The sequence below is a fragment of the Eurypyga helias genome, unplaced genomic scaffold (genome assembly GCF_000690775.1).
Source record: "Eurypyga helias isolate BGI_N326 unplaced genomic scaffold, ASM69077v1 scaffold22604, whole genome shotgun sequence".
Classification (NCBI taxonomy): domain Eukaryota; kingdom Metazoa; phylum Chordata; class Aves; order Eurypygiformes; family Eurypygidae; genus Eurypyga; species Eurypyga helias.
Window position 1 is genome coordinate 1 of NW_010248494.1, and position 17,235 is coordinate 17,235.

The 17,235-nt window shown below is 47.0% G+C and overlaps 1 protein-coding gene across 1 annotated transcript in view; it reads left to right on the forward strand.

Moving 5' to 3' along the window:
* The first annotated feature begins 12 nt into the window (after window positions 1-12).
* SETD1B (SET domain containing 1B) overlaps window positions 13-17,235 on the forward strand; it is a 49,436-nt gene continuing 32,213 nt past the window's right edge. The window contains exons 1-5 of the mRNA XM_010151070.1: window positions 13-167; window positions 583-681; window positions 1,181-1,451; window positions 4,599-4,711; window positions 7,423-8,598. Of these exons, the coding sequence (XP_010149372.1) occupies window positions 27-167; window positions 583-681; window positions 1,181-1,451; window positions 4,599-4,711; window positions 7,423-8,598 (1,800 nt within the window). The 5' untranslated portion in view covers window positions 13-26. The remainder of the gene's footprint in view (window positions 168-582; window positions 682-1,180; window positions 1,452-4,598; window positions 4,712-7,422; window positions 8,599-17,235) is intronic.

Sequence of the window (17,235 nt, forward strand, 5' to 3'; positions counted from 1 at the left end):
CCCCGCGTCCAGGTTGGATCAACGGAATGGAGAACAGCACGCAAGCCAGCACTTCTGTCGAGAAAAGAAATCACCATTGGAGAAGTTACAAGTTGATTATTGACCCGGCTCTGAAAAAAGGACAGCACAAACTCTACCGTTACGATGGGCAACATTTCAGCATGCCTGTGAGTGGGGGGGGGGCGGGGGTTTCCCCCATTGGGTTGTGTATCCCCCCCGCCTCTGTTTTATTGGCGTTTTGGGGTCTGGGGGTCCCTCCTGGTCGCGGTAATCCCCGTCGTGGCACATGTGTGTGGGAGGGGGGTCTGGGGGACACACGCACACAGAGCCACCAAAGTTACTGCCACCTGACACACTATTCAACTGTCAGGAGCCCAGACCTGCGGCTTTATGTCTGTGTTTCCAATCTGTGTGCATTTCCCAGCAGTATTGCAATTTGACACGTGTGTGTATGTCTGTGTGTGTGCTCTCCCCTTCCCTTGAGACAGCCCGTGCTTCCTTAGGGGTTAGTTCTTTTATTCGTGTCTTCAATTTCAAGCCCTGTTATCGCTGGTTTTATGCTTTTTCTCCTCCTCTTCCCAGAACTCGGGAATAGCTCCTGTGGATTGTGTCAGGGATCCCAGAATAGGGCGAATATGGACCAAAACTAAGGAGTTGGAGCTGTCTGTCCCCAAATTCAAGGTACTGCCCCTGACTTTTGGGTTTAGCTCCGTGTTCTTGTTTATCTGGGAGTGAAGCTTCAGTTCCAAATAGTTTAATGGACCGTTTAAATGACAGTCACATTCCTATTAACATTATTATTTGGCAAACTGTTTAACAATAATCCTCCTCTATAAAGATAACGAGAAATCAATGCATTTGTCTTAATGAGATTGCTTGAAGGTTTTGGAGCTTGGGAGCTCCTTGGGTGGGGGGCAACGGAGAGGGGCTCTCTGCTGCCAATACTGCTCAAAATACCTATATGTAGCCCAGAGAGGAGCCGGTTTCAATGAATGGCTGCAGCGGCAGTGGCTCTGCTCAGCTCCAGGGTTCATCCCAGAGCCTCGGAGGCAGTTTTCTTTCCCCAAAGTTTGCAGGATGCTTTAACCCTCTCCCTCCCGTGCCATCATTATGCCCTCCCCCACTCTCGTTAATGATGATGATTATTTTTATCACCCCCACACCTTGTGCCCGTTTCCAGATTGATGAATTTTACGTGGGGCCAGTGCCTCCCAAGCAGGTCACCTTTGCCAAGCTGAACGACAACATCCGCGAAAACTTTTTGACCGACATGTGCAAGAAATACGGCGAAGTGGAAGAGGTGGAGATTCTCTACAACCCCAAGAACAAGAAGCACCTGGGCATCGCCAAAGTGATCTTTGCCACTGTCAGGGGTGCCCGGGAGGCTGTCCAGCACCTTCACAACACCTCCGTCATGGGCAACATCATCCACGTGGAGCTGGATACGAAAGGTGAGGGGGCCATTTCGGCCTCACGCGTTTCTGGTAGTGGCCCTGTCTGTCCCCTCTCCCAAAAGGAGAGGCTGGTGCAAAACGCAAGGGCCTGGAGATTAAAAATACGAAGGGAGTGCTCCTTGTCCCCCTGTGAGCGGGTCTGGTTTCTGGGGCTTTTGCAAGTCACGTGGAGCCGAATGTGTTGTCTGTTGCTAGGAGACAGCACTGTAATTTGCAAAATGCTGCCATCCTGCCCGTCCCTTGCCTTGCACCCTGCCCAGTCCCCCGCTCTCAGCCCTCCGAAGCCTCCCGTGCCCCCCATCTCCCTGTCCCAGACTGGTCCTGCTTGGCCACCTCCTGAGCCTGCCCCAGCCTGTGGCACCTGGCTTTTGCAAACTTGGCATTTTGGGGCAAACCTTGGGGTTCCTGCAACCCAAGTCTCTGATTCTGGTGGCAACAGTGGGGCTGGGTGCTGTGCTCTGCATGCCTGGCGTTTCATTGATACTTCGCAGCAAACTCGAGGCTGGCAGCAAAAGAGTGCACACGCAGCACTTGTCAGTGTGTGTGCGAGTGTGTAAGTGTGAGACTGTCTCTTAAAGCGACAGGAGCCCCGAGCTCTGGAGCTAACCGACTCTCAGCCCCGCAGCCCAGCCCTGGAGAGCCCAATAAAGTTTCTGGAAGCATGGAAGCTTTGCGTTTCACCGCTTTGTCTTTTCCCCTACCTCCAAGTGTGTTAGTGAAGGGCTTTGCTAAAACGTGCCTGAATTTTAGGACACATCTAAAGCTGAGGAGGTGTAGGTCAGTTACCCCTTGAATTTCTGCATTCCAAACATGGCATTTCGAGTTTCAAACTGACTTAGCGCACTTTTTCTTGGGAAGAGGACAGTGTTACTGTCATTTTCTTAAAAATGCTGTTATTTTTGTTCTGTATTGAAAGGTTTCAACACAACCTGTACAGCAGTTGGTGTGCCCCGTGTGGTAAGAGGGTACATTAGGATGTTTATTGACATTACTGGTCCCCGTTAGAGGAAAAATCACAGTCGTAGCTTAGTATTTTCTATTGTGAGCTAAGCTTGACCTTATGTATGTATACTTTGAAATTCTAGTGTCATTAATTTTTACAGACAGCCTCCTTCTCCTGCTTACTTTGAAATTTGAGGGTAAAAATTGCATTTAAGAACAAATTACCATTTGTAGATTTCATAATGTAAGCTGGAGTACACTCGTAAGTGGTGGATGTCTTAAGGAGAGGCATTTTGAACAAGCTGATTATACTACATTTCTCCTTCTCCTCTGTTGATAAACGACTCCGCAAGTCTTGCACAGGCAGCTGTTCAAGAAAGTTAGCTGCGCATCAGGGGAAATGAGGCGGGTTTATGCTTCTGTTTCCTGGGAGAAAACACTGAAATCATAGTTTCAGATTGCATTTTTGGTTGGTTTGCCAGCTGTACGCTTCCAGTGTGGGTTTTTTCCCACTGTTGCATCTTTTTCAAAAAGAAAGACTATTTTATCTCCCCCTTAAAAGAGTGAGACTGTCAGTGTGCTATAATGTGTCAGAATCAAGTTAAAAGGTTACTCCTAAAGTAGCATTAGCAGATTAGGACATTCTAAATAAATCTGTATAGTATTCCTCATTTCTTTCGGGTATTCAGTTCTTCATTGGTTAATGTGATTTTCATAGTCTAGCAAAATAAATATTGGGACCAAAAGTGTCATTTTGTCTGTTTGGCCAGAGCACAGGCCTGGGAATTGGGAACTAATAAATCCAATCTCCTCATCTAAGACAGGCTGGTTTAAAGCAACTTCTCTGCCTCAGTTTATCCATGTACAGAATGGACACTCAATAATGACCTGTCCTTAGAGGAATAGGTAGGAATCGTTTCACACTCATAAACCTCTTTGAAAATGAAATTGTAACTTTTACTGCATTATATTGGGGTCTAGGAAGAATTACGAAACTTTCTAACAATTTGTATTTATTTAAAACCAAGTTTTAAAGTAGGCTAACACTTCCATACCCACGGCATTGTAGTCTTATGGAGGGACAGTGTGTGTTAATATTTCAAGCATCTCTTCAAGCTCTTGTCTTGAAGAGGTCTATTTTGTCATGACTTTAGTTGAATGAAAACAGTTTACATAGTTGAGGATGTGGCTCAAGACTTTGTGAAATGAGATTTGATAACCAAATAACCTCATCTGCAGCATTTATTCAAGATAAATGAGTCTTTTCCACTACGCAGAATCATGCTAAGGGGTGCTTTGCTTTCAAATTGCACGGAGTGATTCACAGGGAGCTTGGGGTTTGATCCTGCAGGAATTCCTCATGAAAGCAGTCCTGTTTTTGGGGAGATCTTGCTCGAATTAATTTCCTGGGCTCAAGTCCCGCTTCTGTCCATTTTTCTGTGTGTTCTTTCAGAGCAAAATTTAGACAATTTCAGGGGCTGATTCTGTTGCCTTTGAGGCTGATGGCAGATTTCTTATAGACTGCAAAATAAATGGGATTGGGTTTTGGTAGTAATGGGAAAACCAGTATTAAACTGGGTCTTTGTAGAATTTAGGAATGAGAAGGCTAAGGCTCAGTAGCAGTGTATGGGACAGTTTGCTTCTCTGGCTTTTGTTCTTTGAAGGTTGCCACTGAGCATATGTTAAACTGGGGAGGGGGAAGAAGGATTAGTCGTCGTCGTTTTGGAAAAGCAGCATTAACGGCTTTGTCCTCGGAATTGTATTAATAACAGCCAGTTTCTACTAGCAAGGTGTGTTGGGAGAGCTTTCTGAAGTGGCTCTGGGTGTTGGCAGAGGCTTGTCCCTTGGGTGAGAGTTTCACTTCTCAAATCTGCACGCTATTTGCTTGGCACTTTGGAGAGGAGGGAAGCTGCTGCTCTCCGGAAAGCATGATGAAGAGTAGAGCTGCCAAGCGGGCTGAGAAGAGGAAAAAGGATTTAGAAACCTCCTTGTCTTGGCTGGAGAAGGGAGTGTTTGACTTCACTTGCCCAGCAGATATTTAAAAACAATCCCTACGAGCGTCAGAGGCGATACCTGCTCCTCCGTCACGCGGATGCAACAGGCTGGGAGTGGTAGCAGGGTCGTGCAGGTGTCAAGAATATGTATTTTTACGTAGGCTGTGTTATTTCTGTTTAATCAACTCTGCTGTTGTGGTCTGTGCAGGTGAAACCCGCATGCGATTCTATGAACTGCTCGTTAATGGTCTTTACACTCCTCAGACCCTTCCCGTAGGCACCGAACAGGATGTGTCGCCAACTGTGAATGAAACTCTTCAGGTAGGTTTGCTTCACCTTTTTTTTTTTTAAGAATAGCTCTCTAGAACATTCCAAACAAATGCGTCGTTAACGTTAGTGTTTTAACACTTTTAATTTAGCATATTTTTAAAATTTTGTCTTGCCATACTTCCAATGGATGCTACTAATTCAGATTTAAATATAACTTGCTCTTAATGGCTGTAGCACATGTAACTCTGTGAATGCAGTGCATGTGGCTAATCTGTATGCCGGTGTCTGCATAGTGTGGTAAGTGCTTTTTGTCTTTCGAAATGAAAAATACCTACAGAACCGACAGTATGTGCCCTATTAACATTAGAAATTCCTGCAGTTAAGAGGACTGGATCAGATCAGTCCCCGAGATGAGATTATTCCCTTGAAGTCAGGGGGAATGATTTACAGTGGTGCATTTGGCCTGGCGACTGCAGTATGTAATCCTTAGCGTGTACGTTCTTCAGGCTTGCTTAAAGGCAAGGTGTCAAATCTTGAACAGTGGCATCAATTTTCCAGAATCTTAATTAGTCACTGACATGAGTTGCTAATAAAAGCAGCGGACAGAATTCCTGAGGACTTCCAGGGGTCCCTCGATGTTTAGGGTATGATTCTCTAAATGGCTTTGTACCGTTACCTGCCTACCTGTGAACCTCACCGGGATGAGGGAGAAGTGATGCCTGTTTGTGTGATGTTGGCAGCCCCCTTGGCTTGTCTAAATCTACTTTGACTCCTGATTGTGGCTTAGGAACCCACTTTAAGGCATCAAATTTGAAAGAGATTTGGCAGAGATATTTTTTTTTTCCAATTCTCTTTACTTAACCTGCACTCTTACGGTTTCTTAAAATGCTATCTTTTCATTAATTATGTGATGAGATGTTTTCAGGGCAGATAGGGGCTCTGCATTGAATGTGAAAATCCCATTGATCTGATAATGTAAAATTCTCCTTTCCCCCCACCAACCACCCCAACAACAAGGCAAAATCCCAGTATCCTCTTAACAAAATCGTAAAGAGGCTGTTTCTTCCTTACCTCCCAGCAAGCTCTTTTTAAAGACAGGAGTGAGGCAAGTGATGATTTTGCTGGGAATTCTCTAGGAGCAGGGCCTGGCTTTTCATTGCTGCTGGTTACAGCACATCTCACATAAATATGGACAGATTTGTTCTTACTCCTTTTACAGGGTTAACAGCAAAACACTTAATTGACGGTAGCCCCTGAAGTAGTCCCTGCTGTGATTATCTTTAAGATTGTTTCTCTAGATATTGTGTTCGTGTATTATCTTAGTATCCTGAATTGAATTTTTTTTTTTCCCCAATCACCACCAAAATTATTGCTTTGTGGGTAACTTTAACTGTTTGCACCATGTTCTTGCCACTAGAATCTGCCAACGAGCTTGTTTGTTGTTGTGGTTTAGTCAAATACTGACATTTGCTTTCCCCTTCATGCGGAATGGCAAAGACCTGACAGTTCTGTGAGCCACTGTCCCTGCCTCTAGGCCACATCCAAACCCCACTGAAAAACAATCCACATCACGTCTACACCAAAGGTGCAGAGGTGTGGGTTTTAGCAGGAAGCACAGGGCTCATTCCTGACCCTTTCTGTGGGTTTTAGAACAGTTGAGGAAGAAACTTCCCTGGTGTCCGTGTGGTCATGGTCTCCCCAAGAGCAAGGCCACGCTACTGAGTGGGGAAATGTGTGTGAGCATAGCAGACGGGCGAGCTCAGCTTGAGTCTGATGGTGCTGACAGATTACAAACAGGTTGGTTTAAGGGTCTCTTTACCTCCCTACGCTTGGGAGAGTAGCAGCCAGCCTGTAGTCTCACCATTCAGCTATCCCGGTGTGCTTCTGGGGAACTGGAGCTCAGTCCTGCCTCTTCTGGACCCGGAGGATTCTCACTGACCTCTTGCTCTGCATTATGGAAAATTGATTCTGGCGCTGGTGATTAGCGTGGCACTGATATGACTCAGCAGAGTCTGAGTTGGAGCAGGGCTGCTCCTAGATCCCCCCGAACGTGCCTGTGAAGGGAGTTGCAGCGCAATTACTTGGCTGCTCTGTAGGCTTGTAGGGTTCCCATTTCAAATGCCATAATCAGTAGTGCTCTACCTGAGCGTGTATCTGGGAAGGTGTTTAAAATGTCTTTTTTGAGCAGTTGAGAACTTAGTGTGCTTTTTCTACCCGTAGCCTTCTCCCTTGTTACAGATGGACATCTGGCAGAGAGGGTGGGTCAGCTCCCTCAGTGGGCCAAAGCCCTGCTGCACAGGTGTTGGTTGCAGGCTGGCACTCTGCCGATTCGTATGTTTTGATTTGTTCACAAAAAAAGTTAAATTGATAGTTTTATATCCCAGAATTTTCTTAATTATCTTTCCTATTTGCAATTTAGACAAGCCTTACCTAGTTGATAGAGATTGAAACTCTTCTAGCTAAAAGTATTGTGCCAGTCTCCTGTTCACCTGATGCTTTTAGATGTAGCCTAGAAGGAATAGTGTTGTATCTGCTTTCTTCTTCCTCCTCTTATAGACAGGTTCCTCTGGGCTAGTCTTTTTCTTTTAAACCAAAAGGAACGGTTAATAATGGGTAGAGGTTTGTGTTTGCAGGGATGCTCTAACCTATTGTTTTGTTTTACCGTGGAAATCAGCGCAAACTTCTCTGAAAACCAAACGGATTAGACAAATGTCTTTTTAAAAGTGTGTGTTTAGGTGCTTTTCGCTTTTCTGGTTTTCTAGTTGACGGATTCCCTGAAGCGCCTGAAAGACAGTAACCTTTCTTCTGCGGGATCATCTGTTACCCCAAACAGTAGCACACCGTTTTCCCATGACACAGCCTATTCGAGCTGTCGGCAGGACACCCCAAACTCGTACAGCCAATTTACCCCACAGTCCCAAGGAACACCTCACACCCCACGGTTAGGGACGCCGTTTTCCCAGGATTCTACCTATTCCAGTCGTCAGACAACGCCCGTGTACCACTTTGGGCAGGACAGTGGGTACAAACCCAGGAGGCATGAAACAAAATTTACAGATGCCTACAACCGTCGACCGGGACATCACTATGTTCATAACTCGGCAGGCGTTTACCGAGGGACGGAGCATCAGTTCAGTACGTACAAATCCCATCAGCAGGAGCCAGTTCAGTTCTCTCACACTCCTCCCCTGAGCCACTCTAGTTCCTCGAGCTACAAATCTGCCTTCTCTCCCTACCAAGCACCAGCTGTATTTCCCCAATCCGATGAGCAGCCGTTTCCCCAAACTTCCAGGGAAACAGAGTACCGAAGACCTGCGCCACCTCCCACTGAGATGGTTGTGGAAAGCAGTGCTGCCACTAACATCGATTTTGTCCCTGTGAAGGAGAAACAGGAGGAGCCTCCACCCTTGCCTGATTCGAGCTCTGCTCCTGAACCGAGCACAGCATCCTTCGCTCAGACTCCAGAGAGGAGCGAGACCCCCGGCACCCCCACCATGGAGTCGGAAATGCAGCATAACAGTTTAGACTCAAGGATTGAGATGCTCTTAAAAGAGCAGAGAACAAAGTTACCCTTTCTTAATGAGCATGACTCGGATAATGAGGTCCGAATGGAAGGTAGCCCTATCTCCTCTTCCTCTTCCCAGCTCTCTCCCATCCCGATGTACGGTTCGAACTCTCAGCCCGGTTACAGAGGTCAGACGCCTTCCTCGCGTCCTTCCAGCACAGGCTTGGAGGACATTAGCCCAACGCCGTTACCTGACTCTGACGATGACGAGCCCATCCCTGGGACAGCTTCTCTGGGTCAGAATTCCCGGGGGACGTCGGAGGCCAGCATGACTCCCATTGATCAGCTGAGCAGGACTTCCAAAATTGAGACCTTGGAGGCTAAAGAAATGGTGCCTGGTGACCAGACTCCAACATCAGAAAAGATGGACGAGGTAAGTGAGCTGGAACCGTGTTGCGGAGCTCCATGTATATCCCCAGAGCTGGACAGGGCAGGGAATCGCTCTTTTCGTGGTGTTAGAGTGTAGGGTTTCTGGAGGCTTTTTCTTCTGCTCAAGGCAGCTGGAAATGGGTTAGACGTGACACAAAGTGATGGTCTTAATCAAGTTGCTGATCTCCAGCTTTCCTTGTTTATAATAGCAGCCTGCTGCAATTTATAGCTCCAGGAGAGCTCAAGGACTGCACAAGCCACGCAAGTTTGGCCAGTGCTCATGCCATGTGAACGTCCCGAGTGTCGACAGACACTTAAGCCACTAGAGGAGTTAATCGAGCACTTTGTGCCCTTGCTTTGGTCCCTGAATGTGGGCGTGTATGTGTGCACGCACTCGCGTAACGGGGCTTTCCTGTGACGCCGAGGTATTGAATGTATACTTTGTTTGATAGCTCTCCAGCTCTTTGTGCCATCTGGTTTGAATGGGGGACAGTTGCTGGGTTTTAGTACTCGCTTTGCTCAGTTGCAGCGGGTAGGTAGTTGGCTCGTGGGGGATGTGCTCCACTGAGTCTTCCAATAATAGAGCGGAGCTTGCTGCCTCTGCTGGGGCATTTGTGGCTGAGGGGACAGTGAGAACTTAACAGTGTGGAATGGTGCCAGCAGACAGGGAAATCACCTTGCGTGGCATGTCTGTTTGGGAGGTGTGTTGCAACAGATGTCCACCGCAGTGATACTCACGTGTTGGTCCTATTCTGCTGTGTCAAAGAATGGTCAAAATACAGATCTTGGCCAGCCCCTTGCTGCTCAGCGTTTATAATAGCCATGCAAGCAAAGAAAACTGCTGTCCCTGGTGTGCAAGAGCTCCGCAGTGAGGGGACCTCAACCGCCCAAGAGGGCTGGTCTTGTGGAAATGTCCTGGGTGGGGTAGATTAATTTACTCATGAAAGCTTGCTGGCGTTAAGCTGGCAGAATGGATTTCCCTCTGGTGGTCTGGAGTTGTGAGATTTTCACCCGAGGGGTGGCTGTGTTTCAGGAGAGGGGGAGCTGCTCCTGTATTGACTTTGCAGATTGCTTAACTGGAGGAACAGCGCTGCAGCAGTATCACAGTGCAGGTCTCCCTGCTAAATAGAAACCAAAATTGTAACTGTAGTGGATATTTTGTTTTTTTTTTTTTCTATGTGCCTTTCCAAACCTGCTTGTCCTTGCAGTTGCCAGTTTAGCCTTTGAAACAATTCAGCTGCTTGAGGTCTCATTCATCGTCTAGGCTGGCCCAGGCTCCCCTCTTGGGGGGGAAAGTCCCTGGCCAGTGGGACCTGATGATGTATTAATTAGGAATGGAGTTTTGATCCCTTGAGCTCGGTCTGGCAGGCTTAAGAGGGGATACTCACAGTTTGTCTAAAAGAATGAGTAAGGCATCCTTCATCTCCTTGCTGTTTGGGGCTTGTATCTGCTCTCCTTACTCTTGTGCAAGTGGTTCGCAGCCAATTCTGAGCATGTTTAGAAAGATGGATGAATGCCAGCGTGGTATGTGGGGTCAGGCACTTTCCGTAGCCGAGAGCAGCACCGGGGGACTGGCTGGCATGTTGTATTTGTAGGTTGGGATATGGGGCAGTGGCGTGCTGGTGCTGAAGCCCATGTTAAGTCTTTGTCTCCCCTTAATGAGATGCTAGTGTCAGAGTTCGTGTGATGGTTCTTTGTTACAGAATGATATAAATGCCTCCATCCTCTGCAGGGGGCAGAAAGGTGGTAGGAGGGTGTCCATGCAGGTCATTGCTGCCTTAATTGTCTGCTCCCCCCCTCAGAAAAGTGATGTTCGTTGCTGGAGCTGTTTATGCAGCCCTCCTCTTGGTTACAAATTACACTAAGCTATTCTGGCATGTTTGAAAAGTTGCCTGCGCCTTTCATTGCTCCTTCTGATGCACAAGAAACGATCTCCATGTGGTTTTGCTTCCTTCCCCCGCCCTTCTCCTCCCCCCCCTCCCCTTTTTTTTTTTGCTTTAGAAAAAGGCTCTCCTGGCTTCCCTCGCTTTTGCTGAAGGAGCAGAGCTGAACAGTGACTTAACATAGGCTGAAATTTGAGCTGCGGCTTTCCAACTGAGTTAGAGAGGGGCATTGAGTCTGTCTGAGGGCTGGAAAGCTGAACCTCCGGCTTCAGCCTATTGTGATACCGCTATTCAACTTGCAGTCCTTCAGAGAATCCTCCAGCAAAAAAGAGGGAAGGCAGACCCGAGTGTTTCTAGCGACTGTGGCGTGGGGAGCAGAGCAGCAATGATGTATTAGCGTAGGGCGGGCTCATTAAGTACCATAAGGAAGCAATAAAGGGCAGAGAGTTGGAACTTCTTATTTACTTCATATTTGGCTCTTCAAGGGTCGTAGCAATCCCAGGCCAGCTCTCCTTGGGCGGGTGCTCTAGCTGGGAAAATCTCAGGATTCATAAGGATGCCAGCAGAGTTGCTGGGGAGTTTTTCCTGAGACAATAGGTGCTTTTCAAAGACTTGCTCCTGTTTCCCATCAAAAGCAGCACGATTTTTGTCAATGCTGCTAACACGGTAACATCTGTTCTATAGGTGAAGTGCTGTCAAATTGTCAGGCAAGTTAACCACCCCAGACTTGCCATAAGTAAAAGAGGTACAGCCAAGCCCCAGCAATTGCTCCGATTTATCATGCAAGACCCTGGAGTTTGATTTCAAGATCCAGTCTGATACTCCTAAGCCAGAGCTTGGCAGGGAGTTTGGGTGTGGGAGAGGAAGGGCTCTGCATCTGTCTGCAACACCCAACTCCGACTAATCTCAGAGCAGTGATTATGGTCTGCAGAGAAAGTCCTGCTAAGCTTAGCCAAGGGACGAGCGCTGAGAGGTGGAACAGAGCGGGACGTGGGCAATACGAGGTAAGAGGAGGAAAGGGATCCTTGACAAACAGCACAACCTGCCAGCCAGGAAGGCAAGGCAGAGAGGGCTTTGTCAAGAAACTAGAAGATGACAAGGAAAGAAAACGGCTGAGCTGCATTGTTGTTTTAGGATAATTTTTGGGGGTAGCCATGTATGAACTTTCATTCTGATTTTCCTGAGAGGTAAGAAGGGAAGAATTGTAATAATTCCTTTTTCACAGGATCCTTGCTGTTTCAGAAGTGCAAAGGTTAAGTAAGTACAGTTTGACGTTTTGACATCCCATTTGAGCCAGGTCTTGTTTTTGCTTGGCTTGTTACAGGAAGAGGCCCTGCCTGTGTGCTGGGGAGGGTGACAGGATTGTAACGAGTCACTTTGCTGTATATTGGTGATGCCTTTCATGTCCCAGCTCATGAACATGTTAGTTTGTGTGCACAGCCAGTGTGCAATAGGATGACCAAATGAGTGACAGTAGTATTTTTCAGATTTCTAAGTACAAAAGTACGTTTTAATTGAGAGATCAACAGACTGTTCTCTTCCTGGTAGTTTGGCTAAGCACCTAGTTACTGTGTTGGGAGGGGTGCCTTAAAAATGCCAAAGATAATCATAACAATAAAGCTCCTGAAACATGAATGAGGTGAGAGCAGTGCTCCTGCTGGTGGCTGTGAATTTTAGCAGATGGTTTGGGGAGCAAACTGGAAGTTGCACAGCAGTCCTAGAGACCCCAGAAGCCACGGCTGTCACCAGCACCCCTCAGTGTCTCACCCAGCTGCTGTGAGTGTTTTTCATGCCGTGTGGGATGATGAGGTGCCTCTTACATTGACATCCCTGTGACGAGCTCTGCGTACCCTCTTGTAGTTATCCGGGGAGAATTTCTGAGCTGTGCTTACACATGAATGAGGGGGGTCAGGCTCAGCCCTACACTGAGCTCTGCTGAAGTCCCTGAGGTTACATCTGGGCTGAATTTGCACTTCTTATTGAAGTATCTTTGGGTTCTTGTGTGGTCGCAGCCAGAACTGGAAGAAATTTATGTTGAAGTGTCACATTGTCCCTCCGGAGCCTTAGCACGATGTGATGACATTCTCCACAAGACGCTGCATCGTGTCTTGTGCCGCTCCACGCTGCTGCATTCCCATCCAGATCGGGCTGTGTTTTAGTAGCTGTAAATGAGTCCCCTTTCCTACAGAGCCAAGTTCAACCTTTAGTTGTCATAAGTGCCTGTGAGAGAAAGCAGCGTCCTGATACCGTCCAGGCAGCGAGGGGAGCTGCGGGGGGTTCTCTGCCAGCAGTACCTGCAGCGGTTGCCCCAGCAGCGTCCCTTGGAACTGTGCAGGAACAAGTTGGTTTCTGCCTGCAGAAGGATGCTCTCTCCTCCTGTACCCTGTTCCTTTCCGTGGGCTGAGCAGGGTCAGAGGCAGCACTCCCTTCCTGGGATGCTGACAGGGGGTTAGATGGAACTCCTAAAGATGAGCCCAAACACACTCTACTATGGGATGTTTCTGGGCTGGAGAGTGCTGAAGTGATTTATTCAAGGTAAATGCACATTAAGGTTGAGAAGGTAGAGCCTTAAGAACCAGGAAATTTGATACCTTGGTTTCCACAGTAACTGTGCAAGAGCCCTTATGCCCATAAGTAGCTGTTATGTATGTATAATATATATGGGTACACCTGGGATCCAATTTACAGCCAGAGTGGGATTCATCATTTCTGGAGGGAGATGGGGGGAGTAGATGTGTGGAATGGTTGCTCTGAATGTACTTTTTTAATTGGAGGAAGGGAGAAAAACCTGAGAGCTGTGATTTATGCCCAGTCTCATAAACACTTTTTCAAATTTTCCTGCCTCCTGAGCCCTTACAAATGCGATCATGCCCGACAGAACCGGTTCCTAATGGAAACTCAAAAAATAGGTATATATTATGACCATGAATTTCCAGAAATGCAGCCAGCCAATGCCCAGGCAACAAAGATTTGGATGACTGCTGTGGTTTTACATGTGAATTACACCAGCCATGCTAAACCTGTGAAAATAAAATGAGATTGAGCTGCTTAAACTGTGGGTTCAGTTCTGCCCTCCCTGACCCATGCACAGCAGCAGCAAGAAGCCACTGGAGCTTCAGGGGGTATTGTGGAGTTTAAGCTTGTTCAGGAAAGAAAGGCAGCACACAAATCCCTCAAAAGGTGATTTAAATATGACACTACACTGGGCCCTTTTGAGAGCTCAGAGATGTGTTCAGCCTCCGCATCCAGAGGAGGGAGCATGCTGGGGCGGGACTGCGGCCCTGCATCCTCCTGGGGATGCTCAGGGCTGAGGGTCAGTTCTCATGTAACCTGGCCAAGGAAAGGTGGTCCTGGCTGCTGAAGCTATGGAAGTGCAGGGTGCTGTTATCTTACCTTTTTCTTTTCAGAGCTGATACTGGAAGACCACGGGCAGGGATTGCTCCTTATACATCTGATTCATTTACCACATGACAACCTGCTGCTCCTACAAAAATGTATACGAAGTAGAGAAGTCTGTTCGTGTTTGCTAAGTTGCGTATCCCTTTGACTTGTGTATTTGGCTCCAGTTCCATTCTTGGAGCACTCGCAAGGCTGGTGGTTAGCAGAGCAGAGGGCTTGACCAGCCAAATATGTTCAATATAGGAAGCAGCAAGAGGTAACAAGCCCAGCATCAGGTTTTACAGTTGCTTCTCCAGAGGAGAATTGCTTAGGATTCACCTGGTGTCCCTGCACACCCTCATACCTGTATGCTCGGGGTGGGGGGATGGAGAAACTAAACGGAGAAATATTTTTACTCTTTTACTCTTTATGGTTTGGGTTTTTTGGATACCTAATAACCTCAGTAGAATGAGAGAGCATGTCTCTGGTTGATAACAGCCAGAAATGGTGAAATGCTCTGGAGTGTAACTGAAAAATAGAAAGCAGGCTGTGGTTGGGAGGCTGAGTGGTTCTTTCACTCTCTCACACCAGGCTAAGACTTTGAGGCTTTTCCATTTTGCATACATAATAGAAATGACATTGCCATCCCTTTTTATAAATCACTGTTGCTGATTATACTCTTGCCACTAGCTCAGTTCGGTCTCTGGTTTGCCACCGGTGATTTTCTGTAAATTTTCGGTTCCTGGTGGACTGGGTATGCGCAGTTGAACTGTTTGTTAATTGGTAGAGCACTGTTTATTTTGTGTTTATGTAATCTATAAGTGCACTGCTGTGCTGGAAATGTACATCCAAATTACACTGTTTAACCATAGCATATAGCTTATGGTGGAATAATATTTGCAGGTCTGAGTTCTGCAGACCATTGACAGTTGGAGAACCTTTGGCATCTTCCTTTTGCTGCTTTACAGAGTTCTTCCTATTCTTCTCAACACTCGGGCTTTAGCAGTGACAGTATTGGGTGTTCAGATGTCATAAATGCAGGCTGCGAAGCCTCGCCTTGAAGTGACATGTTTTCCTCGCCGTTTCTCCAACCCATTGTCATTCTAGTTGCATTTTCGTATCTGATGATTGTGAAAAGTGACCAAGGGAATGCAGACAAGTTACTGGAAGGCAGCGTGTGTTGCAACATGCAGTGACACTGAGAAAATGTGCCAGTGTGTTAGGTAATCAGTAGAAATATTGAGAAAATAATTGCTGCTAACATATTGTGCTGGCAGCCGCCAGAACAGCACTAATTTCTGGGTCTGATTTTGAAGAAGATGGAGCAGGCGCTGTGTTCTATATGTGTCTGTGTCTGACACAGAGCAGTGAACAGACGAGCGCTTATTCAAATTTCTGCTGGCTGTTGCCTTTCCTGGAGTCCTCTAAATAGATACAGTTCATCAGTAGAACGGTTTTTCTGTGAGCATCAATTTTGCGTCCCATCACTTTGCCGCCTCCCTTCTATTAATTTTAATTTCCAGTTTGGGGTACTTGTACCTGGTGAAGATGGGGCAAAACTCAAAACGAAACCCATGAGTTCGTTAACTCTGCGCATCACGTACCTGCCCACGAGGGCTCCTTTGACCCAGACAGGTTACTGCTGTCTCAGGCTTTAATACGAAAGTGCAGTGCTTGCTTTTGGAAATGCCTATTCATCATGAGAAAAAGGCTGCTCGAATTTTTCAGCTCCTAAAACCAAAGTATTGAAAAAAAAAAGTTTAAAAAGAAGTCTTTTAAGATGTTTTTTATTTGCTCGGTGCTAAAATAAAGCCAGTGACTGCTTTCACAAGGTTCCAGCGGTGCAGACAGGCCTGGTGAGGTCAAGATGCATATAAAATAGCAAGGCGCCAAATTGGGGTTTCTAATTTCTCCCCAGGTTGGAGTAGGTTCCCTCCTCCGGGCGTTGCTGAAGTGTTGCTTCAGGAGCAGTTTGAGTAAAGGAAGTTGTTCGTGGCTTGGGCTTCGGCAATTGCTCTTTGCATAGAGGGCACTGCGAACGCCGCGCAGGCACGGCACAGGGAGGAAACGAAACTGCTGCGAGAACTCAAAGCTGGCAGCAGTTCTTAGGGTTTGGAGGTTTGGTTGCAAAAGGATCAGACAGCTGGAGCAGAACTTCCAATTTTCGCTTGCTGGGACTTGAGTGTTTCGATTCAGGCACTGTTTAGTGCCACTTGAATTTGCTGGCTGCTCCAAATGTGTGTGTTTTGTGGAGTTGAGAAGTGTGTACTCAGTGCAGTTTATCACACACCTTTGACCAGCTCACCTGCATTTTGCCCTGTCTCTCTCCATATCGGACAGTAAGTTGGAGATAGTTAAGAAAAAGGCTCAGGGAATGGTGGGAAGAGGAGGAGTAGCAAAGATGTTCTCGACAGTGTCCAGTCCTTCCCCTCTTTCCTCCTTGCCTGCACCTTCAAGCATTCAAGGAGGGATGCCCTCCGGCTCACCACTGCCCAAATTCCCTGTGTCAGTGAGTGCAACGGCATGGAGCCTTAGGAAGAAGAGGGCTGAGGAAGGTGCAGCTTGGGGGATGCAAAAGAAGGACTGGGTTTTGTTTTTCCTGGGGTTCAAGTAGCCCTTTGCTGGCCTGATGAAGGAATCGGCTGGCCGCTGCTTTTGCAGATGGTATGGAGTGAGAGTTGCTTGCTTATATCCAGATTTTTCCAGAAGAGCTGTGTTTCACAGCAGTATAGTTTTGTGCTTTCGCCCAAGTGGTGTGTCCTCCCGCTGTGCAGGATTAACATGCATTGCACATGTCAGGGAGACGTTCCCTCTGGAGCCTGGGGAGGGATTGCTGAAGTGGGTGGCTTCTTTCCAGGTTTCCCTTCTCCCAAAGCAGCTTGTTATTTCTGGTGCCTCGCGTGTCCCAGGCAAAGCACAATATATGTATTTCAGGTGATGGCAGTGTTACATAGTGGAAGCAGGAGCTGGTTTAGCGTTGCCGTGTAGCTCTGGGGACACTTTCCCAATCCAGTCCTTGTTGCTAAGCGGTTGCCAAACGTGGCATTTTGGTCAGCAGATGTGGATGAGAGTTTCCAGTGCAGATAATTGAAATATTGTCTTTGAAGGATGCAGATAAATGTGAGCAACTGTTATCATGCTGCTACAAGCACTTTACTATTGTCCAGGAAAAAAATTACTTGGAAAATATGAAAATCCTTGGTACTGCATAAAATTATTCAAATGACAGTAAAGCATAAAGGGCAATCTACCGGTGGAACATATGCCATGGAGGTGTGTGTGAAAGGATGCATGTTGACAGGGGAACCTCAGTGAATTTATTTGCTTGTTAATACAATGTCAGGTGAGATGTATCTCCCAAATTTCATCAGAAAAGTGGT